Genomic DNA, 27,628 nt, shown 5'->3' on the forward strand with positions numbered 1-27,628 from the left:
TGGTATACAAAAATGCAAGTCAGTTGTCAATTTTATATGTCTGCTTTGCATTTCAGCACACAAGGGAAACGATCCCTCAATTATGATTTTGATAAATCAACTGGATTTGATGGATCCATGTGGATGAAAGGGTTAATACATGTAATTAATAATACGGGAAGTGAAAATGAATATTACACACTTTAATATGTGGATATGAAGGATAGGGATATTCTACCCGAGGGTCACAAAATGTAGTAAAACCCGAGGCTTGCCATTTTAAAAACCGCGACTGCAAGTCAATTCTCCATGCATGAAAATTGTGTGATAATTTCAACGCAATTTCCGCTGTTAGAAGTAAACCCAGCTAAGTTTCTGAGAAAAAAATGAGACCAGCCAGTATATCACACCTGTAGGTATGAGAGAAAAATATTTCCTGGATGTTATCGTATGTAGTTTGTAAAATGTTATTTATAATAGGAATACAAACATGGGCGTATTTTTCAGTAAATAATTTACACATATGATTACCAGACTGAACGTCTCTAAATCACAGGGATCTGATCAGAATTAGTTACAGTTTACATACTTTAGGGGTCTAGACGATTTTTACTCTAGACCCCTAAAACGTCAAAAATGGTCTATGGGCACTCTGATGGGTTCATAATTATATAAAGTGTAACTAATCATCACATCCCTGTGTTCTAAATAACAACTGCCAGTCAGTATTTTGTATAAGATCATTAATTTTTTGGCAATCAACATTTTTATGACACCAGATAGAACATATAAACACATTTCCATAATCATCATCATTGATGGACGGCATCACGACAAAAAAGAAGAAAATCACCATGTTACAAATGTTTGAGAGAAAAAAGGGGATGGGAGTGGGGTGGGAGACAGAGCGAATCATTATTCCACGGGTCTCCTAAAATAGTAAAAAAAAAACCAATGTAATTGATTGTTCCAAACGCGTAACAATTACTAGTTAGAATGACCTTGAACACACATAAGATATACATGTAACAGTGGCGTAGGAAGATGAAACGTAATGGGGAGCAAAAGTCTTTAGTATTTTGACGAAATGGCATAAATCAGCCACCGTAGTTTTACAATGTATTTTGATGAATTTGCGAGCGATTTTGGTGTTTTGGGGTCCGGGGGTCTCCCCCGAAAAAAATTATAACGATTTAGAATGGGTTAGATGAGTTTTACGGTGTATTTTGATGAATGTGCGAGCGCCTTAGGCGCGAGATTTTGTTGTTTGGGGGGGTTCGGGGGTCTTCCCCGTGAAAAGAATATATGATTTAGAATGGCTGAGATGAGTTTTATAATGTATTTAGATGATAATAAAGCGTTCTTAACACGGTATTTTTTCGATTTAAAGTTACCTACATTTAGAAATGATGACTGTCGTCATACCATTACGCAACCCTGCTCGATCTGAACATATCGGATTCACACAATAGGCACATTGTTGTATAACTCAGAAAAATATTGAATTAAGTGTCTTGCGGTGGCCGAGTGGTCAAGATGTCCCGACATCTCTGGGATGCAAGTTCGAATCCCATGTTGGGCAGTTGCCAGGTACTGACCGCTGGTCGGTGATTTTTCTCCGAGTACTACGGCTTTCCTCCACCAACAAACCTGGCACGTCCTTACATGACCTTGGCTGTTAGTAGGACGTTAAAATAATAAAACCAAATAATTTGCTTGCTTAGACATATAAACAAACTAATCATTAAAGAGACATTTTTGAAATAGTATAATCCCTTGATGGACACAATAGTTCGTGTGTATTGAATTTTTATTATTAAAGGCCCACTACCTTTCCGGGGAAAGTTCAAAGGTTTCTAAAAATCATGAATAACATAAGAAATTATAAATCGTTGACCAAAGATGAGGTTACAACATGAAGCTTGTGCAAGATATCTCGCGTAATATATGATAACAGTTGGGTTTCATTTTGATGTTTTGTAATCAACTACCGCGCGGCATCTCGGACGACGACGTTAAACATAAGACGACCCGCGTTATGAAAATGAACATTTTATTTATTTGAAGTCAACTATTCGGAAGACAATGGTAAGCACAGGGACCTGGCACGAAAATTTTTAACCAATAGTATACATATAGTATATTATAGTATAATATACTATATGTATATTATTGGTTAAAAATTTTCGTGCCAGGTCCCTGTGATGGTAAGTGTAGTATTAACGGTAAGTTAACAACTTTTGCGACTCTATAAAATTATCGATCTCGTTTTACATTCCCATTTTCAAAATTAAATCGGAAAGTTTATAACGAGCCTTCGGAAACGCAGCGGAAAATTTTCTAAAATGAAGTACGAAAAAAGTGCAGGAGGACCTTTTTTCGTTCAGAAGTGCATTTTTAGAACATTTCACTCGGCGAAAATAGGGGGGGGGGGCCAAAAAGACATGTTTACCCCCCCCCCCCCCCCCCTCCCCCGTCCTGCCCCATGCACCCTTGCTGTAACTTGCTTACCATTCTTTTAAGAAAAACTTTACGGACGTGTTCGAAACACACGTGTAACATAAATCCAGCATCCGCCATGACGTTAATTATGATAATAAAATTTTGCAGAAAGAAAACTCCATCTTTTACACGTCGTGTTATACTGCAATATTGTATTTAAATATAAGTATCAGCTTTATAAAGTAATTATTAGTTATTCATATTGAACATGAAATAATTGTGATACTGTATATGTCATATTGAACCCACTGCGTGAATCTAGAATCTGATGAGCAGAAACAGCTGCGATTTTAAACACATTGGCTTAGAGATATATAATTAGTTACAGTGTGTAACAGTTTGGACCCGCCCGGGTTTCCATAGACCATATTTGACGTGAAAGGAATCTAGATAAAAAATCGGTAAACATCATACTCTACATAGTACTATATACAAACTGTACGCATATTGTAGTCCGCTGAACCTGGCTTTATTAAAAAAATAAAGAACAAAAGAGCAAAATTAAATAAAAAAAAGTATAATAATATAGTCAGGTTTGGCGGACAATATAATTAGTACAACATACCGATTATAACATAGTATATATGTATAGAGGTCATTATGTAGGGAAATAAATGTTTCAATTTAATGTAAATTATTATGTTGCGCTAACTAAACGTATTCATAATCATTATGGAAGCTGAGAAAGGCCATTCCGATATCTCTTTTATAAAGCTAACAAATATCAAATTACTAATATAATTCACACAATCTTATAAGATTTCTAAGCAATTCTACCTACAATTTAAACAACTCGTGTTTGTGTATACGTTAAGCGCTGTACAGCTGTACGCTTGGCGCGAGACAGGTGAGCGCGAGATACACAGGGAGCGACTTCGTACAGGTAAGGCACTTTCAGGTCTCCGTAGAATCGAACGGTTGCTATACGCCATATTGTGTATACAGGTCGGACAGTCTTGACAACGTTGCGGTGTTATACGGAATAGGTGTCTTTTTCTTCATCTCCCAACACTCTGGACATAATTTACAATCGCCCACAGGTATAGGATGAAAGGAAAGTGCATCTGCGAGATATGCAATTGCGGGTAAGTTCATTATAACAGGTATAAATTCGTTAACATGTTATAATTCCCATGTTGCTAATATTGTCGATCGACTCGTTGTTGTTGGGGAAATATTATAGGCCACTGGCCAAATTAACCGTAGACATATCCACTCAACCCTTACGTTGTTAGAAGTTTAATTGAATTGATGGGAACACTTATATGTCGATTTAATTTGATAATTATCTAGCTACCGTGACCAATGGTCAGCCGTGGACAAAGAGTCCTAAATCACTGATTTTATCATGATTATACACGTTAGGTATTGATTGTCCAACAGGTTTCGGTGACATAAAGTAAATTATGATTATCGCTGTCCGTATGTCGATGATTTTGATATAATGATCACGTCGCCAAGGGCATCGATAATGACGTTCAGAGTTAATTTAACGAGAACCCAACCTTATATTTTAATTTCTTGCTCACTATAAGTTTTAACCCCTCCTCCCCATCCCCCAAGAACATCCCATCCCCCAAGAACATACTGCGTACAAAATGATCAATATTTATAAGTATATGAATATGAAACTCTGTTGTTCTTTGTTACATATTTTATATATTTTGTTGTATTTTCCCTGGTCGTTTAGGTGTTTTTTAAACGGATTTTTTCACTCTTTAAATGTCCCATTGTTTCAAAATAGTTGGACCATAATTAAATAAACTCCTTACCACAATAGGAACAAGTACCCCTTTGTCCTTCCTTTAAAAATTACGCACTAGAAAATTTAAACAATACTGATATGGGATGTCGGTTCATACCCTGACATGGGATGTCAGTTCATACCCTGACATTGGATGTCATTTCATACCCTTAATACGGTGATTTTAAAATGCAGTGGGCAAAGTGATTTATATTGTAAACTATTACATTTTTATTAACTTATACAAAATTGCCTAAAACAATTCTTATACAAATTAAAAAAAAAAAAATTTGAATTCAGAATTTTCTTATCACATGAATGAACTTTTATGAAATTTTACATTTTGTTTTCTATTTGATCTTCAAAAATAAGTTTTCAATTATTCAGGATATAATATTTATGAGATCCAATAAGTAGAACTTTAGATTTCACTTTTTCTCTAATCTTTTAGTTAGAAAATTCTAAAATAGTTAGAAAATTCTACAAGTTATTATTTTGATGGATAGCTTTTAACATTGATGTCTTTTTGCCTCTTATAAAAGTCCTACTTGCTTATAAGGAATTATTTCATTTTATTTCAAATCATATCATGAATGAATGCCAGTATAAACACCTTCTTGACTAATGTTAACTTCCTTAGCGATATTCTCACAGATGAAAGAACATCAGTAACTCGCAGACAATGGTTTAGTCGTAAACTAATTGGTGCTGGTCACGGAAAGGTTTGAAGGTAATGGGCCGAGACATTAATAATTCATAACAGATATAGCACATGCCTAAGTACTATCATTGTATATAGTAATCAAGGGAGGTAACAATGCTTGTCTTAACACAGTCCTCAACACAACAGCTGAGTAAAAGGAAAATGTTGAGAGTTCAAAATAAAAAAGGTATATAGAAAGTTTATTTTTACACATCTTATAATGTCCTGTCAATATAGTAATTATACAGTAATTACCAAATAATTTAATATGGGAAAATGGATAAAGTGTCAATTAACAACTATTGTTTTAATTACTGGTATCTTAGTGAGTTCCGGTTGTGATTTGACAATTTAAGAACTTTAAATTGATATCAAGATGATACTATTTTATGGTTCAGATTAACATGCTTATTTTCCATTTAATTACATGTTATCAGGCAGAAATTTAAAAAAAGTATCACTACAGTTACATAGGAATTAACCTACCATATTTGACCCAATAAGCGCCCCTCACCATTTTTGAGACCTTTAATTCAATTGCCCAGCCACAAATAAAGACCAAAGCTACACAAAACTGTATAGATTTGCATTCATTTTGTCTAAGTAGCACTTTTTCAATTTTGTAAATGCCATGGGCGCTTATATTGGGTCAAATACGGTATAGTAAATGTATAGCTGTTAGTACAAGTGTATGTAACTACACCATTTTGATTATAATTTTTCATTTCATATTTTTTGTCTTATTTTTTTTCATTGTTTTTCTTCTCACTTTGCCACTATTGGAGAGAACTTTAGACTTTGCCTGTTGTTTGTCAATAAAATTTGATGAAATGAAATATACACCATGTTGTTTCCACCATTAGCCCCTCTAACAAGTTTGGGTAAAGTAACATTTCAACTTTTGCTTTAATCCATCTACAAGGAATGAACAGTATGACCAATATCATCAGGCTTACATTTGTATAAACTCTGCTGACTATTATTCCTCTGCCTGCAGATGTAAAAGGGTGCATTTTTACACATATATTACAATACTGTTTTATAATCTCTATATCATACACCTTTCAAAAATATTCCAGAAAAAAAATCCTCTTGTTGCATGGAAGTTCATAATTATGCCTAGATTTTTTGCATGATGCTAGAAACATTAATATGATGATTCTTTCATGATTTCTATTTCCTTTTTGTTTCAAGTCATTTGACCCAAAGGTTAAGGGTGACCTATGAAGGGCAAGGGTGATCGACCTATAGTCATAATGCTGAATTCGTCCATCGTCTGACGTACATAAACTTCTCATTCTAATGACTTCTTCTGAACAAATGAAAGGCCAAGCTAGGGTACTCAATTATTGGGCTTGTAGATTGTTTGGATGAAAGCTATCAAGTTTGTTCAAGGTCAAAGGGGTCAAAAGGCTCAAATCTTTAAACAATTTGAATTCTAGTGAATAACAAAGAGGTCTAGAGACCTGCCATTGGGCCTAATTATTTAGAATTTAGAGTCAAATTACTATTATTAGTTCCATTTAAGGCCTCTTGTTATATTCATGAAAATATCCGATTCTTTATTGCGCATGCACCAAAGGCAAAATAAATCATTTTATTTTATTTTATTGTGTTAATAAGACAGATATATCTTTCAATAGCTACAATGTTTATGAAACCCTTTTGAGCTGAAAATTTCATAAAATAAAATAAATAAGGGGAGGTAATTTTACTGCAGTCTAAAACTATGATAACTTTTAAGGGGTTGTTCAATATGTTGTCACTGGTGACTATAGTGTGAGCTAATAAGTTTGTTATCGTTAGCTTACATGCAAGATTTATCATATCATTTTGTATTAAATCATTATTTGTAATCTTATTTTAAATCCAATTATGAAATTAGTCTTATCTGAGACTGTGTTCATATGAAGTTCAGCTGTAACACGTATAGTAATGGAGTACGTATAATCGATGATATTGCATGCTCAGTGTGCATTCAGTTTAAATCATATTGCAGGTTTTTTTCAGTGATATTCAGACATATCTCTTTCATTCAAATACATGAAGCAATCCAACTGCGAAATTATCCATTTGTAATTAAAGTTATTGAATTGTAATCATCACAATTAATGATGCATGGTTATTACTTAAATCTGTAATGTATTTTTTTCAAGATCTGTATGTGATATTCAAAATATGCTGTAGACTATCATTTTGATATCTTGGGAATTGTGAAAGACTCAAAATTTAGATTTTTTATTTCCAGAAATAAGATAATTTATTTTTATAGATATCCCATGACTGTATTTGCTGTAGTTAACGCCCCTCCCCTTTTCTGGAGAAGAAGTTGAAGAATGTGTATTACAATAACCCCTTCCCATGGATTTAACGATGTTTTACAACATGTGATGCCTCGAACATCAGCGTTGAATCCAATAATAAATGAAACTGTGAGTCTTGCGTACAGAAAGGACAAAACATTATTATTTTTTTATCGACCAAAACTTACATTGGTTCACTATAATAAGCGCCCCTTTCGTTACAATTTTTTAGCTCGCCTATTCGAAGAATAATTTGTTTTAAAGAAAATCCTATTAATGTTATTCAGAAATAAGATGATTTGTGTTTAAAGAAAATTCCTTTTTCAAAATTTCTGATTTATCTCATTTTGATGGCAGACGACATTTTGAGGTGATTTTTCTCTCTCCAATTTTGTGATACATACACATAATACAACAATTGTTTATAAGTACATGTAATAGACTAACTATCTGCCATATAGTATTCCTTTACAAAACTATGGTCATACTTATCTATTTGAATAACTTTACACTATTCAAATATCCTTTCACTCTGTAAACTTAGAAGAATTTTAAATGTTTTGTATCGAATGCAAGAGTGAGATGTCCTTTTTGTTCGTCACGTTGCCAAGAGTTGGTATATACTAAATGGTAATAATATATTGATTTTGTGAACTATTCCATTGACATATCCCTGATCCTAACTCAACTTGCTAAAGAAATCCTGTGAAAGGCCTGTAATCTGCTTTATAATATACCAAATCATTTTGTTATGGGTTCTACCTAACAGAATACATCAGAATTCTTTTTCACCATCATTGAGATTGATAGTCCAATTTGAATATACTCAGTATTACAATAAGGTATTGAGTGAACTCTGTAATGGATTTCTATGCCGTGATCCTATGTCTGCATACTGAATAAAGTATGATAATCGGTCTAGAAGTATATGCCGGTCTAGGAGTGTACACATATCTATTTACATTAAAATTGATAGGCTAACCTTGATATAATATACAGACATTCATTCTGTATAATAAATACACAGAAACCATATTACCATCCATAGTTACTGAAAGAGTTCGTAACAGTGGAGTATTTTAATTTTGTAGGATAATTTCATTCTGAAATCTATCTAACATACGGGTGATGTACATAGATCATTAAAAGTTTTTTAATTAAACAAAGGGCCATTAGTTTTAAAGTGTAGCCAGTATAATGTAATTAACTGTGTTGAGAGTTATAGACAGCTGTTTTGTGCCACAAACTGAAATGATAATTTGGCAGGTTTTAGAGAAAAACCTTCAATACATTTTAATAATTGATTATGGAAGCCTCTTAGGGTTACATTGGGAAAAAAATCATGTCGTTGTAATGACTTAGTATGTCGTAATAACGACATAGTATCTCGTTATAACGACTTTGTTATGTCATTACACCGACTTAGTTTCTTGTTATAGCGACTTAACTATGTCGTTTTAATGACTTAGTATGTCATAATAACAACTTAGCTATGTTGTTATAACATTGACATAGGTAAGTCATAATTATGACATACAAATATACTAATAAAAGTATTGATTATGGAATTAGCTAATAGCTAAGTTGTTATTATGAGAAACTAAGTTGTTATTACGACATAAGACGTAAGTCGTTATAACGAGAAACTAAGTCGTTATAACGACAAAGGTAAGTTGTTATTAGGAGATACTAAGTCGTTATTACGAGATATTAAGTTTATAACGATATACTTAAGTCGGTATTACGACATAATAAAGTCGATTTCAATGTCGTTAATACGACATACTAAGTCTTTATAGTATTTTTTTTCAACGTGACCCTAACAGACTTCCACAATGGATTTTATTATATGGCTGTGTGTTTTGCTTGCTCCTGATTGGCTGAAACTACACTTTACCGTGACGTCAAATATCTATTGTGACGTCATCATCATTCAGCGATATGTGACAGAGAGCAGCATGTGACTCTGCAAATATGTGTGTACATTTTTGTCAGATTTTTCAAATAATAAGTAAAATGTAATTACATGTTGTTTTCTCTATTTTATTGATATTATCAGTCTTCATTTTTCTCTTTGAAATTATTCAACAGGACTATTGGGTATCGGGGAGAAGGGCTACTCAATATCTTGAAGAGGAAAAAAGTGTACATAATTAAGTCACAGTCAAATGGTTAACATCATGCAAATGCCATATAATAAAACAGATATTGACCTGTTTTCAGATGGATACAGTGATTTATCAACCCTCGAAAGTGATAAACCCTCGGCCTTTGGCCTCGCGTAATATCACCTCCTCGAGTTGATAAATCACTGTATCCATCTGAAAACAGGTTGATATTTGTATAATATTGTTGTAGATATTATTTTTCTCATTGTCAATATGTGCATCAATCATAAATAAATTTGTAGTCTGTAGATGAAGTTGTACAGGGACCTGGGACCTGTTCACTCTTTCACCCCTGAAAACTCATAATGAATCATTCCAGCATTTGAGTTGGAAGAATGTGAATGAGTAGAAAAGGTCACATGATGACTGTAGATGATTAAAACTTAATTTCTTTAACATCGGAGTTCAACCTACTGGAAGCTAGGATTTAAGAGATATTGAAGTGGAGTGTATTTTTGTTTTAGAAAATTTATGAAATTAGTATGAGCATGAATTGTTTCAGCTTGATTTTTGATATCAATATAGTAGACACCATTTTATGTACTTTATGTATTTTATGAATTCTGGAAATTGCTCACTTATATTTCCTTGGCAAAAACATACTTATATGGACATTTTGAAAATCTTACTGTTAGCTATTATTCACGTAATTATTGTTTTTCACTGCCTTGAACAGCCTTTTGCAGATATCCATTTTCACCCTGACAAAATGACCATCTGTGATTTCTGTTTTGGATTGAACATGTTCCTGATGATAATATATCGTTCTCCCACCATTCACTGTTTTGTCACCGGTTTCAGCCGTGGTAGATTTCTCTGTCAACCCCTAGGATATGACAGATTGTACGCACTAACCTTTTGAACCTGCAACATGACTTCCTTCATGTGGTGTGACCGTGGCGTGCAATGTCGACTACATCATCAATATTGATGTGTAGACGATAGAACCTTGTTCATGTTGTAGTGAAAATGTTTCTTTTAAGGCTATTATCTCTTCTTTTTCTTTTGTATATGGAAGAAAAAAATCTATTCCCTACCTTTGAGAGTGTGACAACAATATTAAAACCTTTGGGGAGATTCCTGAATGTCCAACCCTCGGCAAGCCTCGTATTGGACGTTCATGAATTACCCCTCGGGTTGTGGTTTTGTTGTCACACTCTCTAGTTAGGGAAATTAAAATTCTATTATCCTTCCCACAGAACGGTTACCGACAAAGTCATTATTTTCTATAAATGTTCAAACGTTTTTACAATAAATATATAACAGATTAATCTGAACCATCCTGCCGACAATTTTCAATATATTTCATAAATTGTTAGCGTCTCAATGCTTCTCAAAATTTTGCTATATTGATTTGTCACAATGTTTTTAATATTCTGTCGTTGTATATGACAGAGTTATCTCCCTTGTGGATTGGTATCTGTTCTGACGTCATCACTTTGTGAATCACGTTATTTTCTCCAAAAAGATGGTGTTATACTCATGCAAACAGGGGGTATCAATAATACCTCCCTGCAATAGCAAATAATTCTGTAATATTCAAATACAAAATATACCACAGACTCGTCCAGAGGGATTTTGACACCCAGCATTGAATGTTTGTGCACATTAATAATACACACAATGCATATACATGTAAGATATTGACATATTTTTGTAAGTAATCTGTCAATCACAAAGTTTCTATAAATAAAGTCCCATAAAGATTATGATATGATATGCATACCGTGTTCGACCCAGTAAATGTCCAGGGTGCTAAAAAGATTGAAGTAAATGAGGGGGCGCTCAATAGAAACAAGTTTGGGCTAGCCTAACCTTTCATAATATTCTACAAAGTAAACCATTTCAATTTCAAAAAGATATCAGAAAGGAAACCAACACAGTTTTTGTATTTTCAATCTGGATTTACATGAAGTAAGTAAAGTTGAAGTCTAAAAAGGGGGAGGGTTGCTTTTAATCATAAGCTGTTTATGGCACATTAAACAGTAAATAAAACCTGTCACCTGAGCTAGGCGATACTAACCTGGACACTGGGTCATAATGTGGTCAATAAAAAACTCTAAAACACATACATGTGTAGTATGCATACCTGATATATGTGTACCTGTAATTAAGATCACAAGATTGGAACTATAAATGAACCTAAATACATTGTATGGTCAAGTCTAATCTGCTCCTAATTATACACATTTAACACACAATGGCCGATACACAAAGACCAGCCCTAGCTTAGATTTAAAGTTAGTCAACCTACGGAAGATTAGAAGTGCCAGGGCATACCTACATTGTAAATGTACATAGTAACGTACAGAAGTACACAGAAAGGGGACGTGGTGTGTCGGATTGGTACAACTTTTTCTCGGACTTACGTTAAATATGGATTCAAAGTTACCACCTTTGGATGAAGGGTATATTTTTTCGATTCTACATCTTGTGAAAAGCATTAATGTGCAACAAAATTGGTTTTGTTTAAGTAATAGAGAGATTTATATATACACCTTAAAGTAGAGCAACAGTGGTGAAATACGAAGTACAAATGTCTTTTTAAGAAATGGTGAAACCGTTAACTTGTTTAGTCGTGCTTTGGAATTGGAAATATGATTTTTGAAAATAGTGAAAATGCATATTTATAATATGTACCTGGTATGTGGAAGATTCTGAAGGATCATATTGTTTGTAAAGAAGGAATGAAGAGAAGCTTATATATTTATAGCATGAGTAGATAGAAAAGTGACCATTGGTGTGCAAATAGTGGAATCCTCTTAATGTCATGTTGTATTTGTCTGAAAATATGATATTAAAAGGAATATGACATTATAGAGTGCAATCCTCTTAGTATCATGTACCATTTGCCTAAAAAACATAATATTAAGATCAATATGACATTAATATGACCATTGATGTGCAAATACAGTTGAATCCTCTTAATATCATGTACCATTTGTCTGGAAATTTATGATATTAAAAGGAATATGACATTAAAATGACAATTGATGTGTTAATATATTATACAGTGCAATCCTCTTTGTATCATGTACGTACCATTTGTCTTGGAAAATGTGATATTAAAAGAAATGTGATATTAACAGTAATTCTTAGTTTTGTATGTTGGTCGGTACAGATATGAAAATATGATATGAATGTAAGCATCGATGATGCATATATGTTAGAAGAACGAATGAGATTTCAAATCATACATAGTTTTATGAGACAACAAATCATTTGCGATCACGAGAATTATTTTATTTTTATGACGTTTCAGGCGACATAGATGTCCTCACAATGCCAATAAAGTCATCAACAAGACACATGGGCCGTGTAACCTGACAGAATACACCAATGTATACAAACAACATCCCCTCGTACCTCGCGAGAACTTCAAACCCGCCAACGAGGCGATGAGAGGAGGAGCATTCGAGGATGCCACAACACAGAGGTAAGCCACTATGTATAATTTATGACAATATTATTCCTGATTTAAGACACACATGTAGTGGTAAGACACTAACCTAAATGACCAATACTGCCCCCACCCCTTTTTTTGACAGATGAACTATAATTATACAGTAATTTTGAATCAATAATTAGCAAAACGTCTTAACATTATCAAATAACAACCCCAACTTAAGTCCTTTTTCGAATTCCTTCAGATACGCGCCTGATCAGACTCTAAATTCTCCAAAAATGGCATGGGGGAAATCATAAATAGGACAAATCTATTCAAAAATGGCGGTACAGGATTGACAGATTCCCTACAGTCTCCCATAGTGAAAGGCAATATAAACTTGTTTACTGTTTCTGATTTTCGTCCATCAGCGTCTCCATACCGACCATCCAATTAGGCAATAATATTGCAGTAAACATTATCCAATCACTGTGTCTGTTATGAACCTCTGTGGACTTAAAAGTCATAAAATATTTATATCTGACGGCGTTCACTCAAATGATGCATTTATTGATAGATATCGACCTGTCCATCTGTTCGCCAGCAAAGTCATCCAATTGTGATTTTTTTTGTCAAAAGAAGCGTCAGAGCAATCAATACCCAGTGTCTATATATCAATAATGTTTTGACCTTTTGTAGCTGAACATGTCATACTTTTTCAATCAAGGATAGCCTGTTGTCAGTGTAAATTGGTCACAGATAGCAGGCACGAAGAATTACCTCCGCTCGATAAATCGCTGAAAAGGCCAATGAATAATTCATAATTACTTATAATAGTGGTACCAAGCAGTACCTGAGGTATATCTAAAATGAGGATGATATATTTCTACTTCTAAAAGAATTTATTTTAGTTTAGTCTTCAAATAAAGTTTTGATCCCAAACACTTAAATTTACTAAGTGTTTCTGATGGTCATTTAAGTTGAATTAAAATGCATATATATTCAAACCATTTCATTCAGAGGGTCTATAGAGGCTGAAAATTTGTAAAAGAGACATTTAGATTGTATTGTTTAAATTAAGATAAGAATCAAACCCAGATTTCACAATTGAATATGATTTCATTTTGGAATCTGTATTGCAGTACTAGAATGTCTTGTTTCCCTTGATATGTATGTCCGTTACCAAAGACAAAGTACATGTACACTGTATTCTCTCGTTATACCATTAACTAGTTTAGACATAATTAACACCTATCTGAAGTACTTCTTCTCGGTTTTAAGTGGGACTGTTGCCAGGTATTTACTGGAGGTCAAAGTTGTTTTTTCTCTGTGGAATATTGACTCCCACTGAAAATAAAAACTTCCTCGTTCTTTATGTATATTCAACCTACACATCAAAGAGAAACATATCTAGGTTATTATAACAGAAATATAATTTCTTATTATCTTTGAGATTTCGTTGCTTTGATATTTGCTGATTGCATCCCTAAGGCCTTAATCTATTGGACATGCATATATACACGCGTGGGCTAGGCCTGAAGTGACCACCAGCTTGCTGGACATTAATTATTAAGTTGTTGATCATAAACAATGGTGAGGATCTATGGAGACAAACTCGCCCTGAACCATCACAGAATGCAGCAGTTTCTCAAAGCTCATTATTCATTCATGGATACCTGAGGTTGATCATACAACTGTGAGTGTCTATACGGGGTGTTACCGGTGAAATAGGACATTCACACGCCAAAAACATTCTCCTGCATCAAAAAAGACTGCATGTCAATTTTTAATCACGTTGAATCTGCAATCATCGTTTTATTGACATTGATCGGCATTGTAGAAACCATCACAAGAAAGAGGAAGGAATAGGGCCACATTGTGCTTGTGAAGTGGTCAGTTTCCCCCTTGTGGGGCCCCAGGTGCAACAACCTCAGATCTGAAATAATTGTATTACTTATATACCTGTATGTCTATTCATTACTATAACCTCCGTACTGGACAGAGTCGAGATCTACATTCTGTGACCTGGCAACTGTGTAGGAACTAACAGCTTTCTCACAAAATGTCTTTAAACGATGGAAGAATGGATGATACCGAGAGAAGATATCAAGATTCTCTCCGATCGGGAATTAGAGATTTTGATGGTTTTGATACCAAACTTGAAGAGCAAAGCCGGACAAGAAATGGCGACAGAAATAATGGATCGCCCAAAAACAAAAGTTCCTTGATAAATTCTGATTCCAAACCAGACATTCCTCAGAGAGGTATGCAAGGTCAGAAGGGGAAATTCCAGTCCGTTAAGGCGCCATACCGGGTGGACAGCCCCAAATATCAGGGATCTGATGATGGATACCACAGTGCCAAGGAAGAAGCAGGGTTGTCGCCACGAGGAAACGGAAACAAAAGGCAAAATGGACGACAACAGAAGGGAGAAGTGTATAAAACATCGCCGTACTTCATGGAGGAAGTGAATCTAAGCTCTTATAAAAGAGAGGGCGTTGCTGGTACTCCAAGACAACAGGGCCAGGGAAGAAAATTCCAGCCAACATCGCTCAAAAGTGATGCTGGTCCTCAGGAGTCTAACAGCAGGGGTAACAAGACATCGGGATACCAAGCATCTTGGGAGACGTCGCGCAGCATGCCCCAACTAGGGGGAGGTAAGGCTCGGCAGGGGGAGAGACCAGAGGACCAGGGAAAGGGAGCCCCATTTTATACAGATGACAGTCAAGTCAGACCAAGATCCCAGGAGAAAACATTTGTGAAAGGTCACCAAGGCAAAAAGATTCAATGGCAGGATATCAGTAATAGCTCCCCATACTGTTACTGGGACCAGCAAAGCTCGAAAGCAGACATACCTAAACTTTGGTCGCCGGGGGCACTGAACGGCAATGGAAAGGATAGTCTCAATGGAAAAGAAATGACTGGAAATGAAAGAAAAGCCTGGAATAAGAGCCAGTATAACTCTCCGAGAGAAAAACCATCTCTTCAGCAAATCCTGGATACGTGTGATCGCGGGACGCAGACAAGCATCATTGCCGTGGACGATGAGGACTGGCCACAAGAGAGTAACAGTGAGGACATTCAGAGTTCAAACCAACAAAATAATTTCCAAAATGATCGACAGAATCGTTCTACAAACGGGAAGGTCACCAGTATGTTTGCACCTAATGATGTTTTTGGTGTACGGTCTGAGGGCCTTCGTGCCTAAGGGCAGGACAGGATTTATCTATAGCATAATGTGATAGGAGTTGGAACGATATCATGGATACAGGCTAAGTGTTTTAAAACACAAGTGGCTGTAATCTAACTGTGATGGAAGTGTACATAATGATACAGAGATTTAACAACACCCATATAAAACTCTGGAGAACACTTATTGACCTTGTATGAACCTGGAGAAATAAGCATAACTTTGTACAGGGAGCAGGTCAATCTGTATGAAAATTCTATAAGTCAGTTATTTTGGATTGTGGAGAACACTTATTGAACTTGTAGGAACCTGGAGACATAAGCATAACTTTGTTCAGGGAGCAGGTCAATCTCTATGAAAATTCTATAAGTCAGTTATTTTGGATTGTGGATAACACTTATTGACCTTGTATGAACCTGGAGAAACAAGCATAACTATGAACAGGGAGCAGGTCAATCTCCTCTTAGTGTTTTTTGACTGTGGAAGATACATAATGTGTTTGTGACATTTCACCTTAATACTTTTATTTCTTGTGTTTTTACCTGTTGTGATATAAATGTTGTGTTTCGTGAAGTAAGAAATTGTAAAATTTCGTTGTGCAGCTATAATTCATTCAGTTTTTAAGACGACTACAGTTAATACATACTGCGTACATTGTATTTGTTAGCATGATAACATTGCGGAGTCATTACATTATTAGTTATATGTCATATAACTAGGCTATAGTGTTTGAGTCGTTTTAGTTTAAAAGGAGAGAAATACAGGCCTAAGATTTAAATCTACATAAAAGTATTTACCGTATTCGCTATAATTAGCGCCCCTACCCCTATAAGCACTCCTCACCTTTTCTGGAGAAGAGTTGAAGTTGTATAAACACCCCCGTCCCATGGATTTAACAATGTTTTACAACATGTTATGCCTCTAACATCAGCAATGTATCCTATATCACATGAACTTGCAAGTCTTTTACATGTGAATCACAACATAATAATGCATCTCAAAGGATAAAAGGCATATGCATGTTAACTGTAACAGATTAATGCGTCTTGAGTCCAGAAAGTGGTACAACTTACTTTTTGGTTCATTAATATGCGTCCCCCTTGTTACAATTATTTAGATGCCCTGGGTGCTAATTACGGCGAATACGGTACCTCATAGTCTTATAGATATGTGTACCAGTGGCCATGAATATTCATTGATTGGGTGTCTCAGTGTTACTTTTAATGACTTTTAATTGATTCATCATATAATCATCCTACACAAACCTTTTTTTAATTACCTCTAATTAAAGACATTTTGATAGACATTAACTAGTGTTTAATTAATATACACTCTATCAATCAGATGATAAACCAATTCCTTATAAAAGAACCTACCAAAATTGGCTGCCATTGTTTACTAAGGTTTATTAAATACATATTTTTAGATTTGACATCAAACCCTTCTTTGAAAATAACGAAAAGCTGATTTCTTACATCTATCAAAGTAAATGTTAAATTATCCTTATTACCGATCAATTCTTGTATCTTATATTTTTATGTCACATTTATTCAGATTATTCAGACTTTCCTTCTGATGTAGTCGATAATTTTTTCTTTCTTTATATTCACTTATAGCCATCTTTAATTGGTAAATACAGGAATATATATGTATAGTTGTTAATAAAGTGTTTATATTTTCTAATCAAAATCTAGTGTTTTTAATTCATAACATAGCTACAACATCAGAAAACACTCAATGTTCATGAGGATGTATTAAAAAAAATTAACTCTTAATTCATGACAAAAACACCTCTTTTCATGAGTACATTTACATGCCTTAACCCAACTTATTTTTGTGACGACGTAATTTCATGTTTTGCGATTTGACCATCATTTGTAGTCATGCATGGTTCTGTAGAACCAAAAGTCAGACAAACTTTCGCGGCAATTGATATTCATAATAATCCTTAGCCGATGAATCACACAAAATTTAGTATTTTAAGTATCATATATTAGATAATGAGTTTGTTATACCGCCCGCAACAAGGTTAGGGTATACAAGAATCAGGTTGTCTGTCTGTCTGCTGTCTGTCTGTCTGTCTGTAAACACAACTTTGTTTGGCGAACTTCTCCTGAACTACTATACAGATTTTGATAAAATTTGGTACACAGAACCCTGAAATAAAGGGGAGTTGAGTAAACTATTATAGGGTTCTACAATGTCCCCTATTAATGGAGTTATTAACAAATTTGTGTAGCAGGGGGTATTATTTGGCCACTGTGGCGGCAGTTGTATAGTTTATTTTAACTAAACCCAAACAGAGAAAGCTTTTGAATTTTGATTTGTGTACTGTATACCAACTGTCCTTCACAGCTACTATATTTCGTGATTTTCTTCAAATATTGCAATGTGTATTTGAAATAAAATTGAATGGAATCACATTTGAATTTAATTATGCAAGAACTGTAGAAGATATCATTTCACAGAGATATTTAACTCTGCGAATTTACTTTGATAGCGAAATTTACGAAAATGAATAATCACATGCGAAAGAAAGTTGTTTTACCGTAAATGTATTTATAGAGATGAGAAATAACATAATTCAAAGTGATCATGTAGCCATTGTGTTGATTTGATCCCTTTTCAGAAAAGACTATGTCAAACATCCGATAGAAAAGCCATTTGTCCATGTCCAGGATCAGTACAAGAAGCCAGATGGAGTTATGGACAATGTTACCTCCTATAAAAAAGATTATAACGGTAAGTGTTGTAGATGGATGTAGGGTACTCAGTATACGTGGATATTTTTGCGAGTGCTTAATTTCGTGGTTTGCATGCATTTATAACAGATAGCATTTGGTTAAATGGGACACCAAATGCTATCTCTCATACATTGATCTTTCGGGGTGTTCTTATTTTCGCGATAGATACACTTTAAGAATTTTAACAACGAAATATTACATGTAGGGGAAACTTTTGGGATTTAAAAGCCTTCTTTGCGTAATTATAATGTAAATTTCAATGTTTACATTTTTTTTGCATACAAATTAAACATTCACAAAACTAATGATAAACAGAGGGCAGGTCACTTGCCTATACATGTGTACAATTTTTAGAACATATAAATAGTTCTGTATGTAGAAGATAGTGTCCAGATACCATTTAAAAGATTGTAGATACCATACCATAATCCTAAATATTAAATGGACTAAATATCACACGGTCAAGTCAAAGCTTCATAAGATAGTAAAGATATACATGTATTACATATTATTAAACACCTTAAAAGATTATCTATATTGTATACACAGTGACACACAGTTATAACAAACCCCTGGGGACCAACAGAATCACTTCTTAATAAACAGAGTTCATTTTACACATTACAAATATCTGTAGGAACCATGAGTGAAAATTACGATCATAATGTTATAAATATGACTTCGTTATAAACGTGTTTTACTGTAGGCGTTTATTGTCCTTCCAGGATTTAAGTAATAATGAGGGTTATTAATGGATATATTAGGTTTAATAGGTGGAGAAAAGCCAAAGTACCTGGAGAAAAAAAACCACCACCTAGTGGCAGCTACCATACGTCGGTTTTGAACTGACAACCCGATATGCATCTTTACCACTGCCACTATGGCGTCTTATGTATTGAATGCATTGATACCTTGTACATACCAATTAAAATCTGTATGAATTTTATATTTATATACCTGGTCCATTACATTAGAATCAGTTTCAAAGTTTATTGTTAGATTTACCTATACATGTACCCGAATAGAAGGCTATACCTGGGCAAGACTTATACATAATGTAGCTGTAAATATCTCATTTGACATGTAGACCTACACATACATATATATACAAAGGGAACATATTCATCCCAGAGCAAATATTATCCCTGGTTGCCTAGCCACATAAAGGTCTGGGCTTACCTTCCCGATATTTTAAATATTGATCCTGGCAATAGGGAGTTTCACCAATTCTTTATAGATCTTGTAAGGGAATTGTTAGCGCAGACAAAAGTTCTCTAGACTACCGCGGCTAGCAGTGTCATCTACTCATACAAAATTACAATGAGAGTATAAGAAAACAAACGGCTCTTCTGATAAGATTGATCTGTTATATACAATATATATAAGGAGGTGCCCAGGTCCATTCTACCTGCCTGAGATAACAATCATTTTGAACATTAATGCAATTACTTTCTTACAGGCACGTTGGCATTTCGATCTAAACTACCGTATACCTGTGCGTCATGTAACATAGAATATATGAAAAATATTCTCTTGGGATTTTAAATATTTCCAATTACATGTAAGATACACAGTTGGTAGACTGTAGATAAAAATGTATTTATGTTGTGTACATGTATAGGTGCTAGCTGATCACAGTCAAGTTATGACACTTCAAATTATCTGCCCCATACGAAGGTCAGGTAAATGTACAGGTAGAATTCCCTTTGTAATGAACACTTGACAACAAGTTCGCACACACCCGCCATAAAAACTGAAAAATTGTTGTCCCACCTGTACATATGAAAGTCGGCATTTTAAGAACGACAATTCTCTGTGAAGTATTTTTCACTTAATACTGTACAACCTAGCTTACATCTAAACTCTGAGCTGTAATGTCTTAAAGATCCTCTCCTTTGTATACCCAAGGTATTAAACCTGCATAATATTGATGTTGGGTATCATAATGTACAGTTGAAGGCAACCTACCTATACATATAAACCGGTCAAAACTAACTACTGACCACTGTGGTCAAGTAGTAAGGATGTCCGATAGCTTACTATTACTATTTCCCTATCACTAGGTTCTATATTTAAGTCCTCCATTTTGTCATGTACTTTTTACTAGCTATGGTTTTTCTCTGGAAACTCTTGGTTGTTTTCACCATACAATTTTCCTTTCAACATCCATAACCCTTTAAGTTATCAAAAGATGAATCCAAACCAAACCAAATTCCAGTAGAAATATTGATTCTTAGCTATATCTCTAAGTATTGATTGTTGTGGAGCAAGGCCTGAAGTCATATGGAACATCGAACATGATGTCACATTGATAGTATTATCAGTAAACAAACAGGTTTTGATCAGTTGGATGATAATTAAAAATGATATACATTGTACTTAAATATTATTATGAATCTAATATGTCACATGGACATATTGCATCAGATGGACTTATATATAGAATATTCATAATCAATAATATTTATGATAACAAATACACACATATTTATTCAACTATATCTAATGAAGTAGTTTTTGTTAAGAATCTATATTGGTCAATCTGTTTGCCTGAAGTCTATATATTTACATGGGAAGTAGGGTGTTTGTTTTCTATACTACATGTCAATATGGTAAGTGGGGGGGGGGGTTGTTTGTGTGACAATTGTAGGGTACATGTGTATTGGCTGGAGGGGGCTAATCAGTGTAGTAAATACACACAGCACAACAAACTCAAGTTGTTTACATGTTGCTAAGGCGTGTGCATTACAGCTGGAATCTATATCAGGGGGAACAACTCTTACAAACTACACAGTGTCCCTATAATGTCAAGCATATACCTGTACTGTATAGTGCAATGAATATGGATGAATAGGTCTGAAGCTAAAAAGACAAACATGTCCAAACGATGATGCATGTATTAGATTAAATCAATGTTAATTCATCTTAATTCATTCCAGAGAGGAAAATGCTGGAATGAATTCTTCTGCTTCAAATATGTTTATATATATATATTGGCCTTGAAAATGTGTAAAGATCTTTAACAACAAAAATATATTGTATGAGAAAATTTATTTATTTATAAGTTACGATCGCTCAAGCAGAACATAACTCTATATGTTAATGTAATCAACCTAGTAACAAAATGATATTGCACACAATAAAATGCACCTATCAATTAATTTGCATATTTTACAGAAATAAAGAAATTTATGGTATTCCTATTTTCAGTCTGCATTTTGATAAAAGAGTTTAATTTTGCTAGATAATCAAGCAAACTTGAGGCTACAAAAAGTACGTGTTACAGGCCAGTCCAGGTGCTAATTGCGATGAGGGCACATATTTAGTAATGTACAGTATATTTTATACAGTAAACTCTATACATAATGATATAGTTTAATATGAGATACTTTCTATGACAAAAAAGGACATAAAAGTTTTTTTTCTTCTATCGTTATATATATAGTCAGCTCAATATTATTAAATGTAGTGGTCGATCATTGTACTGTTAGAAGATGTTTTAGGACTTAATTACTCCAACCGTTCACCGATTTGTCACCCATTTTAGCTGTGGGAGGTTAAATTCTCCGTCAACCCCTAGGGTATGACAGATTGCACATGCTAACCTTTTGAACCTGAAGACAATTGCGTGACGTCATGACTTCGTGCGGTGTATCAATATTGACGTGCAGATGACGGAACCATGTTCATATCATGGTGAAAATGCTTCTTTTTAGGCTATTATCTCTTCTTTTTCTTTTGTGTATGGAAAAAAAATGACATATTCCCTATCTATGAGGTTGTGACAACAAAATCACAACCCTCAGGGGAATTCCTGAATGTCCAAAGCTGGACAAATTAGCCTCAGGTTGGACGTTCGTGAATTACCCCTCGGGTTGTGATGTTGTTGTCACACCCTCTAGGTAGGGAAAGATTCTAACATTAATTTAGTGCCAAGATCAGGTTCATTACAACTCTGTCACTGTTTAGTTCTTATCTTTTCTCATCTATTCCAGAGAAGAGAGGGCAACCCGCAAGACCTGTGAAACTTGATGGACATAGACAAGTGGCTGGAAGATTTGAAGGGGAGCCAACATATAAATGTAAGATCACTAAATCATGCTTGGACAACATATCAAAATGACTCAAAGTTCTGTTAAAGTTTTTTATTTTATTTTACTTCAAATATGATGTATAACAGTTGCTGAAAAAAATCTTTTTGAATGAAGATGTGTTGTACAATTTTCATGCTAATAGTTTAGCATCCTCGAAACTCCAGGGGTTCTGATCACTTACAATCTCTACACCCCTGGTCTATCTCAAAGTGAAACTGATTTGGAAGCTCAAGGAAGAAAATCTGAACCAATCACACAGGCCTGAAAAGATTTTCTTTGAAGACTACAGACAGAGTGACACCCAACTTCAAAACCACACAGTCAACCATAGTGTACCGTTTTACGTAGGGCTCTTTTGATGTACAATGTTCATCACAGGACTTAAATACCTGTTCTGTTGCCTCCAGTTTTACTATGTGATAGTCCAGGGGTGTTGAGATCGTAAGTGATCGGAACCCCTGGAGTATTGAGGATGATAGGGATTTAGGGACAGTGGAGGTAGCGACAATCCCACATACAAGATAATCAGAATAGTTTGAACAACATCAAGTATTTGAAAATATTTGCAAACATATTTCCTATCATTTTCTATTTCAATGACTTAATAGTCATACTGTATTAGACCCAATATGTGCCCAGTACGCTTGAAACATTGAAATAAATAAGGGGGCGCTTAATAGAATAATTTTGGACTAGCCTTTCATAAAATCACTGTACAAAATAACCAATAAATCATTTTGTAAAAGAAATCATGAAAGAAATCTATAGCTTTCGTATTTTTAGCCTGAATTTAATTCAAGGTAAATGAAAGTGAGACCTAAAAAAGATGGAGGGGCTCTTATAGGGATGGGGGCGCTTATTGGGTAGAATATGGTATTACAGTCAAGGATGAACTTGAACTTTTAAAACTACAAAAATGTGATAGATTGGATTTATTCAGTTTAAACATTTTTTCTTGGAAGGATCCTAATTTAAAAATATTCATCAAAGAAAGTTTGAACGGAAACATCAGTAATCAAACTGCATATTCTATTTTGTAGCTGACTACAAGAAGTGGGATATGTCCGGCCGTGTAGGTCCAGCCACTAATGTTGATGCCTGGGTGCCCCCTAATGCCAAGTTTGAGGGTGAGAGTACCATGCACCATGACTATATGCAGCATGCACAGCCTAGACGTCCTCTCATCAAACCTGCCGAGGCCACGCGTATGTCTGATCAGCCATTCTTCGACAAAACAGACTACCGAGACTCCTACGTCAAGCACCCAATGGAGAAGCAGTTTGTACGTCCCGCAGAGATCTACAAAGGCCCACAGGCCCCGTTTGATGGACAGACAACCTTCAAACAAGACTTCCTAGGTCGTCTAGGGGAGAAGACGCAGAGCTTCAAGCCTGAAGGAGTAGCATTCCAATCCGGTGCACCATTAGAAGACAACACAACAAACCGCAACGACTATAAGAAATGGCCAACACAGCGCCCCTATTACCATGCCCCAGATATTTACAAGGCTCCTGAGGGAAAGATGGAGACCAACACAACTCATAATTCTACCTACAGACAATTCCCCATCCAGAGGAGCCTAGCCAAGCGTCCAGATTCTGCCAACAAGGCAAGGAGTGCTGCATTCGATGGTAGCACCAGCTATATGAACGACTACATTAAGTGGGAGATGGGACAGAAGAATATGCCAATAGTTCGTAACGACTACCACCCGACTGAGGCACCTTTTGAGGGAATGTCCACACACAAGGCCCACTATATCCCTCACCCTCAACAGCCAATGAGGAGCTTCAAGCCCGACAACACCGCTCTGCAGAGCAACGCCAAATTTGAAGATGGCACCATGTATCGCACTGATTACACACCCAAACAAGTAGGAATCTGTCCGGCAATTTCTATCGATGGCCCTACGTCAAGTTTCAAATTTTCTAACATCGACAATAGAGGACATCGTGTGTATCGACCCGTCATGGAAACCATCACTCCCTTAAATGGTGCCCGGCAAACTCCCAACAAGCTAACGATGTCAGTGGCCTAAGGGGAGATAATCAGACTTTAGCCCAAACTAGCAATCTAATTATACTGTCTGTGATATGTTAATTAGACATCATTATATTGTTGTCACATGATGTGACAGGTACAGTATCTTCCACAAAAAACATAGAATGTATACATTTCACACTTACAATTTTTCAACAGCAATAGCACAAGTATAGGTATGTAAAGTTCTAGGCTTTTATTCTGAGAACTCCGAGACAGAATTGCATTCAGCATATTAAGATTATACTGTAAGTGCTTGCAATGTATATTTTCTTGTGATTTGTGAATATTTCTGTTATTTATTTATTATTACAGAAACAAGATAACAGTGTACCTAATTGTCTTGTTATGTTTCATTTGAAATATAGCAGGAATGAATATAGATTATTTTGTTATGGAATTATACTATTATGTGTATAACATTCTGTATACTGTTGTGTATTAATTTGTACAAATTATGTACGAGAATTTTAACAGGATATTTCTATTACAAAAAAATATTTTTGCTTGAAGTTATAGGACTTTGAAACTATTTTACATAACATTTTTTTGTAGCATATCTTCCGTTCAGTGAGGAGGCCGAACAATTCAGTGTCATTATCATTTACATGTACCTGTGCTATTATGTGTAATTACATGCTTTAATGCATTATCTTTTGTTTGATACTGCGAGGCCAAAGATCAGAATTTATCTTATTTTTGTTTATAAAAGACCAAATCTGGTACATTTTTAATGCTGAACATGCCATGTTTTACCTGTATAATTAATTTAATGAACTGTTCTGTGCGAGGTTAAGTTTAAATAAAAACTGCTGAATTCTGGAGAAAAAAATACAAATTTTTACTCATAAACTATGAATTTATGAGTTTTAAATATACTATACCTATCTTATACAGGATTCTGTGATATTTCCTCCGTCCATTATTTTACAACACAATGCCATTTTTTGGTAATTGTTTTATATGTGATGTCCAAAATGTCCATATATTCTCCAGAAAAATGAAATTTGATTATGTTTACATCACAAGATATTTGATTTCATATTCTTTGTGCCTTTTTTAATTGAAATACATGTTAGACTCCTTTTTTAAAGTAAAAACCGTTATTTATGTTATTTTAACGTCACAAAACACAAAATTTGTTTCATTATTGATTTTTTTTTTTTTATAACTGCACATTTTTTTATGAAAGTGCTACCTAATGTTTAAAACAACACTATAACCAACATTCTCCCATGGAGTGTAAGCCGTTTATATATGTCCTGATCTTCACTTGTTGTCTTTAGTTATGGAGTAGATGTTATGATTTAGCGAAACTTCACGTATTATATAGCTTTCGTTAGTGTACAGCTTTAGTTATAACTGGGTATTTATTTCTTAGGAATTCTTATCTGTGATATTTATGTACAATTTTCGTTCTTAAGCATTGGGTATTGACCTCAGGCTACTCTTATAATTACAAGGGGTAGGTTGTCCTTGGTCAGGGACTATAGACAGGCGAGTTGATCATTTCGTTATGAAATATGAGAGTTACTTCCCTTTTTTACTCTTTATTGAGTATAGCAATACCGCGACAGGGAGTGGGGACCTGGACAGATCGACACATATACATCAAAATATGTATACAAATGTAGTGGCATTCAGGTGGAAATTGTACATAGTCCCTGTGCCTTTTGTAAGTGAAAGAAACAAACTGGAGCTCTTTAAAATTGAAGGTGTTAAAATTACCAAGGGCATGCTACTTTAATGTCATAGCCATCATGAAACATTATTGTGAATGTGTGTGTTCCCATTATTTTCCAATATTAAGTCATATTGACCTACATGTTAAAGAAATTAAACAATTGGGTATAATTAGATGGCATTTAAAGGGATGTAAATAACTGCTTGTGACTTCATTCCAACATTCCAAGAAACTATATATATATGTACAAATTAACATATTTCACTTCATTGGTATAACCATTTAAACTGGAAAATTTAATAAATACCTGCCTAATAGAGATTTGTTGTTTGTGTATTTCTTTCAGTGTCATACAGGCTTAACTAAGTCCAAAGCAGAGCTGACAATTCTCGCGTTTATGGTGGAGGAATTTGTCCCCAATATGGATATACTCATGCCAAAGTTGTACGGAAGACTGTTAGGGTCATATTGAAAGAAGAAAAAAATACCTCTGTCAAAATTTGTTTTTCCAGTTCATATCATATCATATTCACCAGCACAAAGGCCCAAAATTGTATAATAATGACCTATCTACATGTATGTCAGAATATCGTAATAATGACAGCTATGTCAGTATATCGTAATAATGACAGCTATGTCAGTATATCGTAATAATGACAGCTATGTCAGAATATCGTAATAATGACAGCTATGTCAGTATATCGTAATAATGACAGCTATGTCAGTATATCGTAATAATGACAGCTATGTCAGTATATCGTAATAATGACTTGGTTATGTCAGTATATCGTAATAATGACTTGGTTATGTCAGTATATCGTAATAATGACTTGGTTATCTCAGTATATCGTAATAATGACTTGGTTATGTCAGTATATCGTAATAATGACTTGGTTATGTCAGTATATCGTAATAATGACTTGGTTATGTCAGTATATCGTAATAATGACTTGGTTATCTCAGTATATCGTAATAATGACAGCTATGTCAGAATATCGTAATAATGACAGCTACATGTATGTCAGAATATCGTAATAATGACAGCTACATGTATGTCAGAATATCGTAATAATGACCTAGCTATGTCAGTAT

At 34.6% G+C, this 27,628-nt stretch overlaps 1 protein-coding gene across 1 annotated transcript; it reads left to right on the forward strand.

Moving 5' to 3' along the window:
• The first annotated feature begins 3,401 nt into the window (after nt 1-3,401).
• LOC138333865 (stabilizer of axonemal microtubules 1-like) lies at nt 3,402-26,857 on the forward strand. Its single transcript, XM_069282505.1, has 5 exons — nt 3,402-3,566; nt 12,662-12,835; nt 18,604-18,716; nt 22,714-22,800; nt 23,853-26,857. The coding sequence occupies exons 1-5, from the start codon at nt 3,529-3,531 to the stop codon at nt 24,848-24,850; spliced, it is 1,410 nt and encodes a 469-aa protein (XP_069138606.1). The 5' UTR covers nt 3,402-3,528; the 3' UTR covers nt 24,851-26,857.
• Nucleotides 26,858-27,628: the final 771 nt, after the last annotated feature.

This window comes from Argopecten irradians, chromosome 10, assembly GCF_041381155.1.
Source record: "Argopecten irradians isolate NY chromosome 10, Ai_NY, whole genome shotgun sequence".
Lineage (NCBI taxonomy): Eukaryota > Metazoa > Mollusca > Bivalvia > Pectinida > Pectinidae > Argopecten > Argopecten irradians.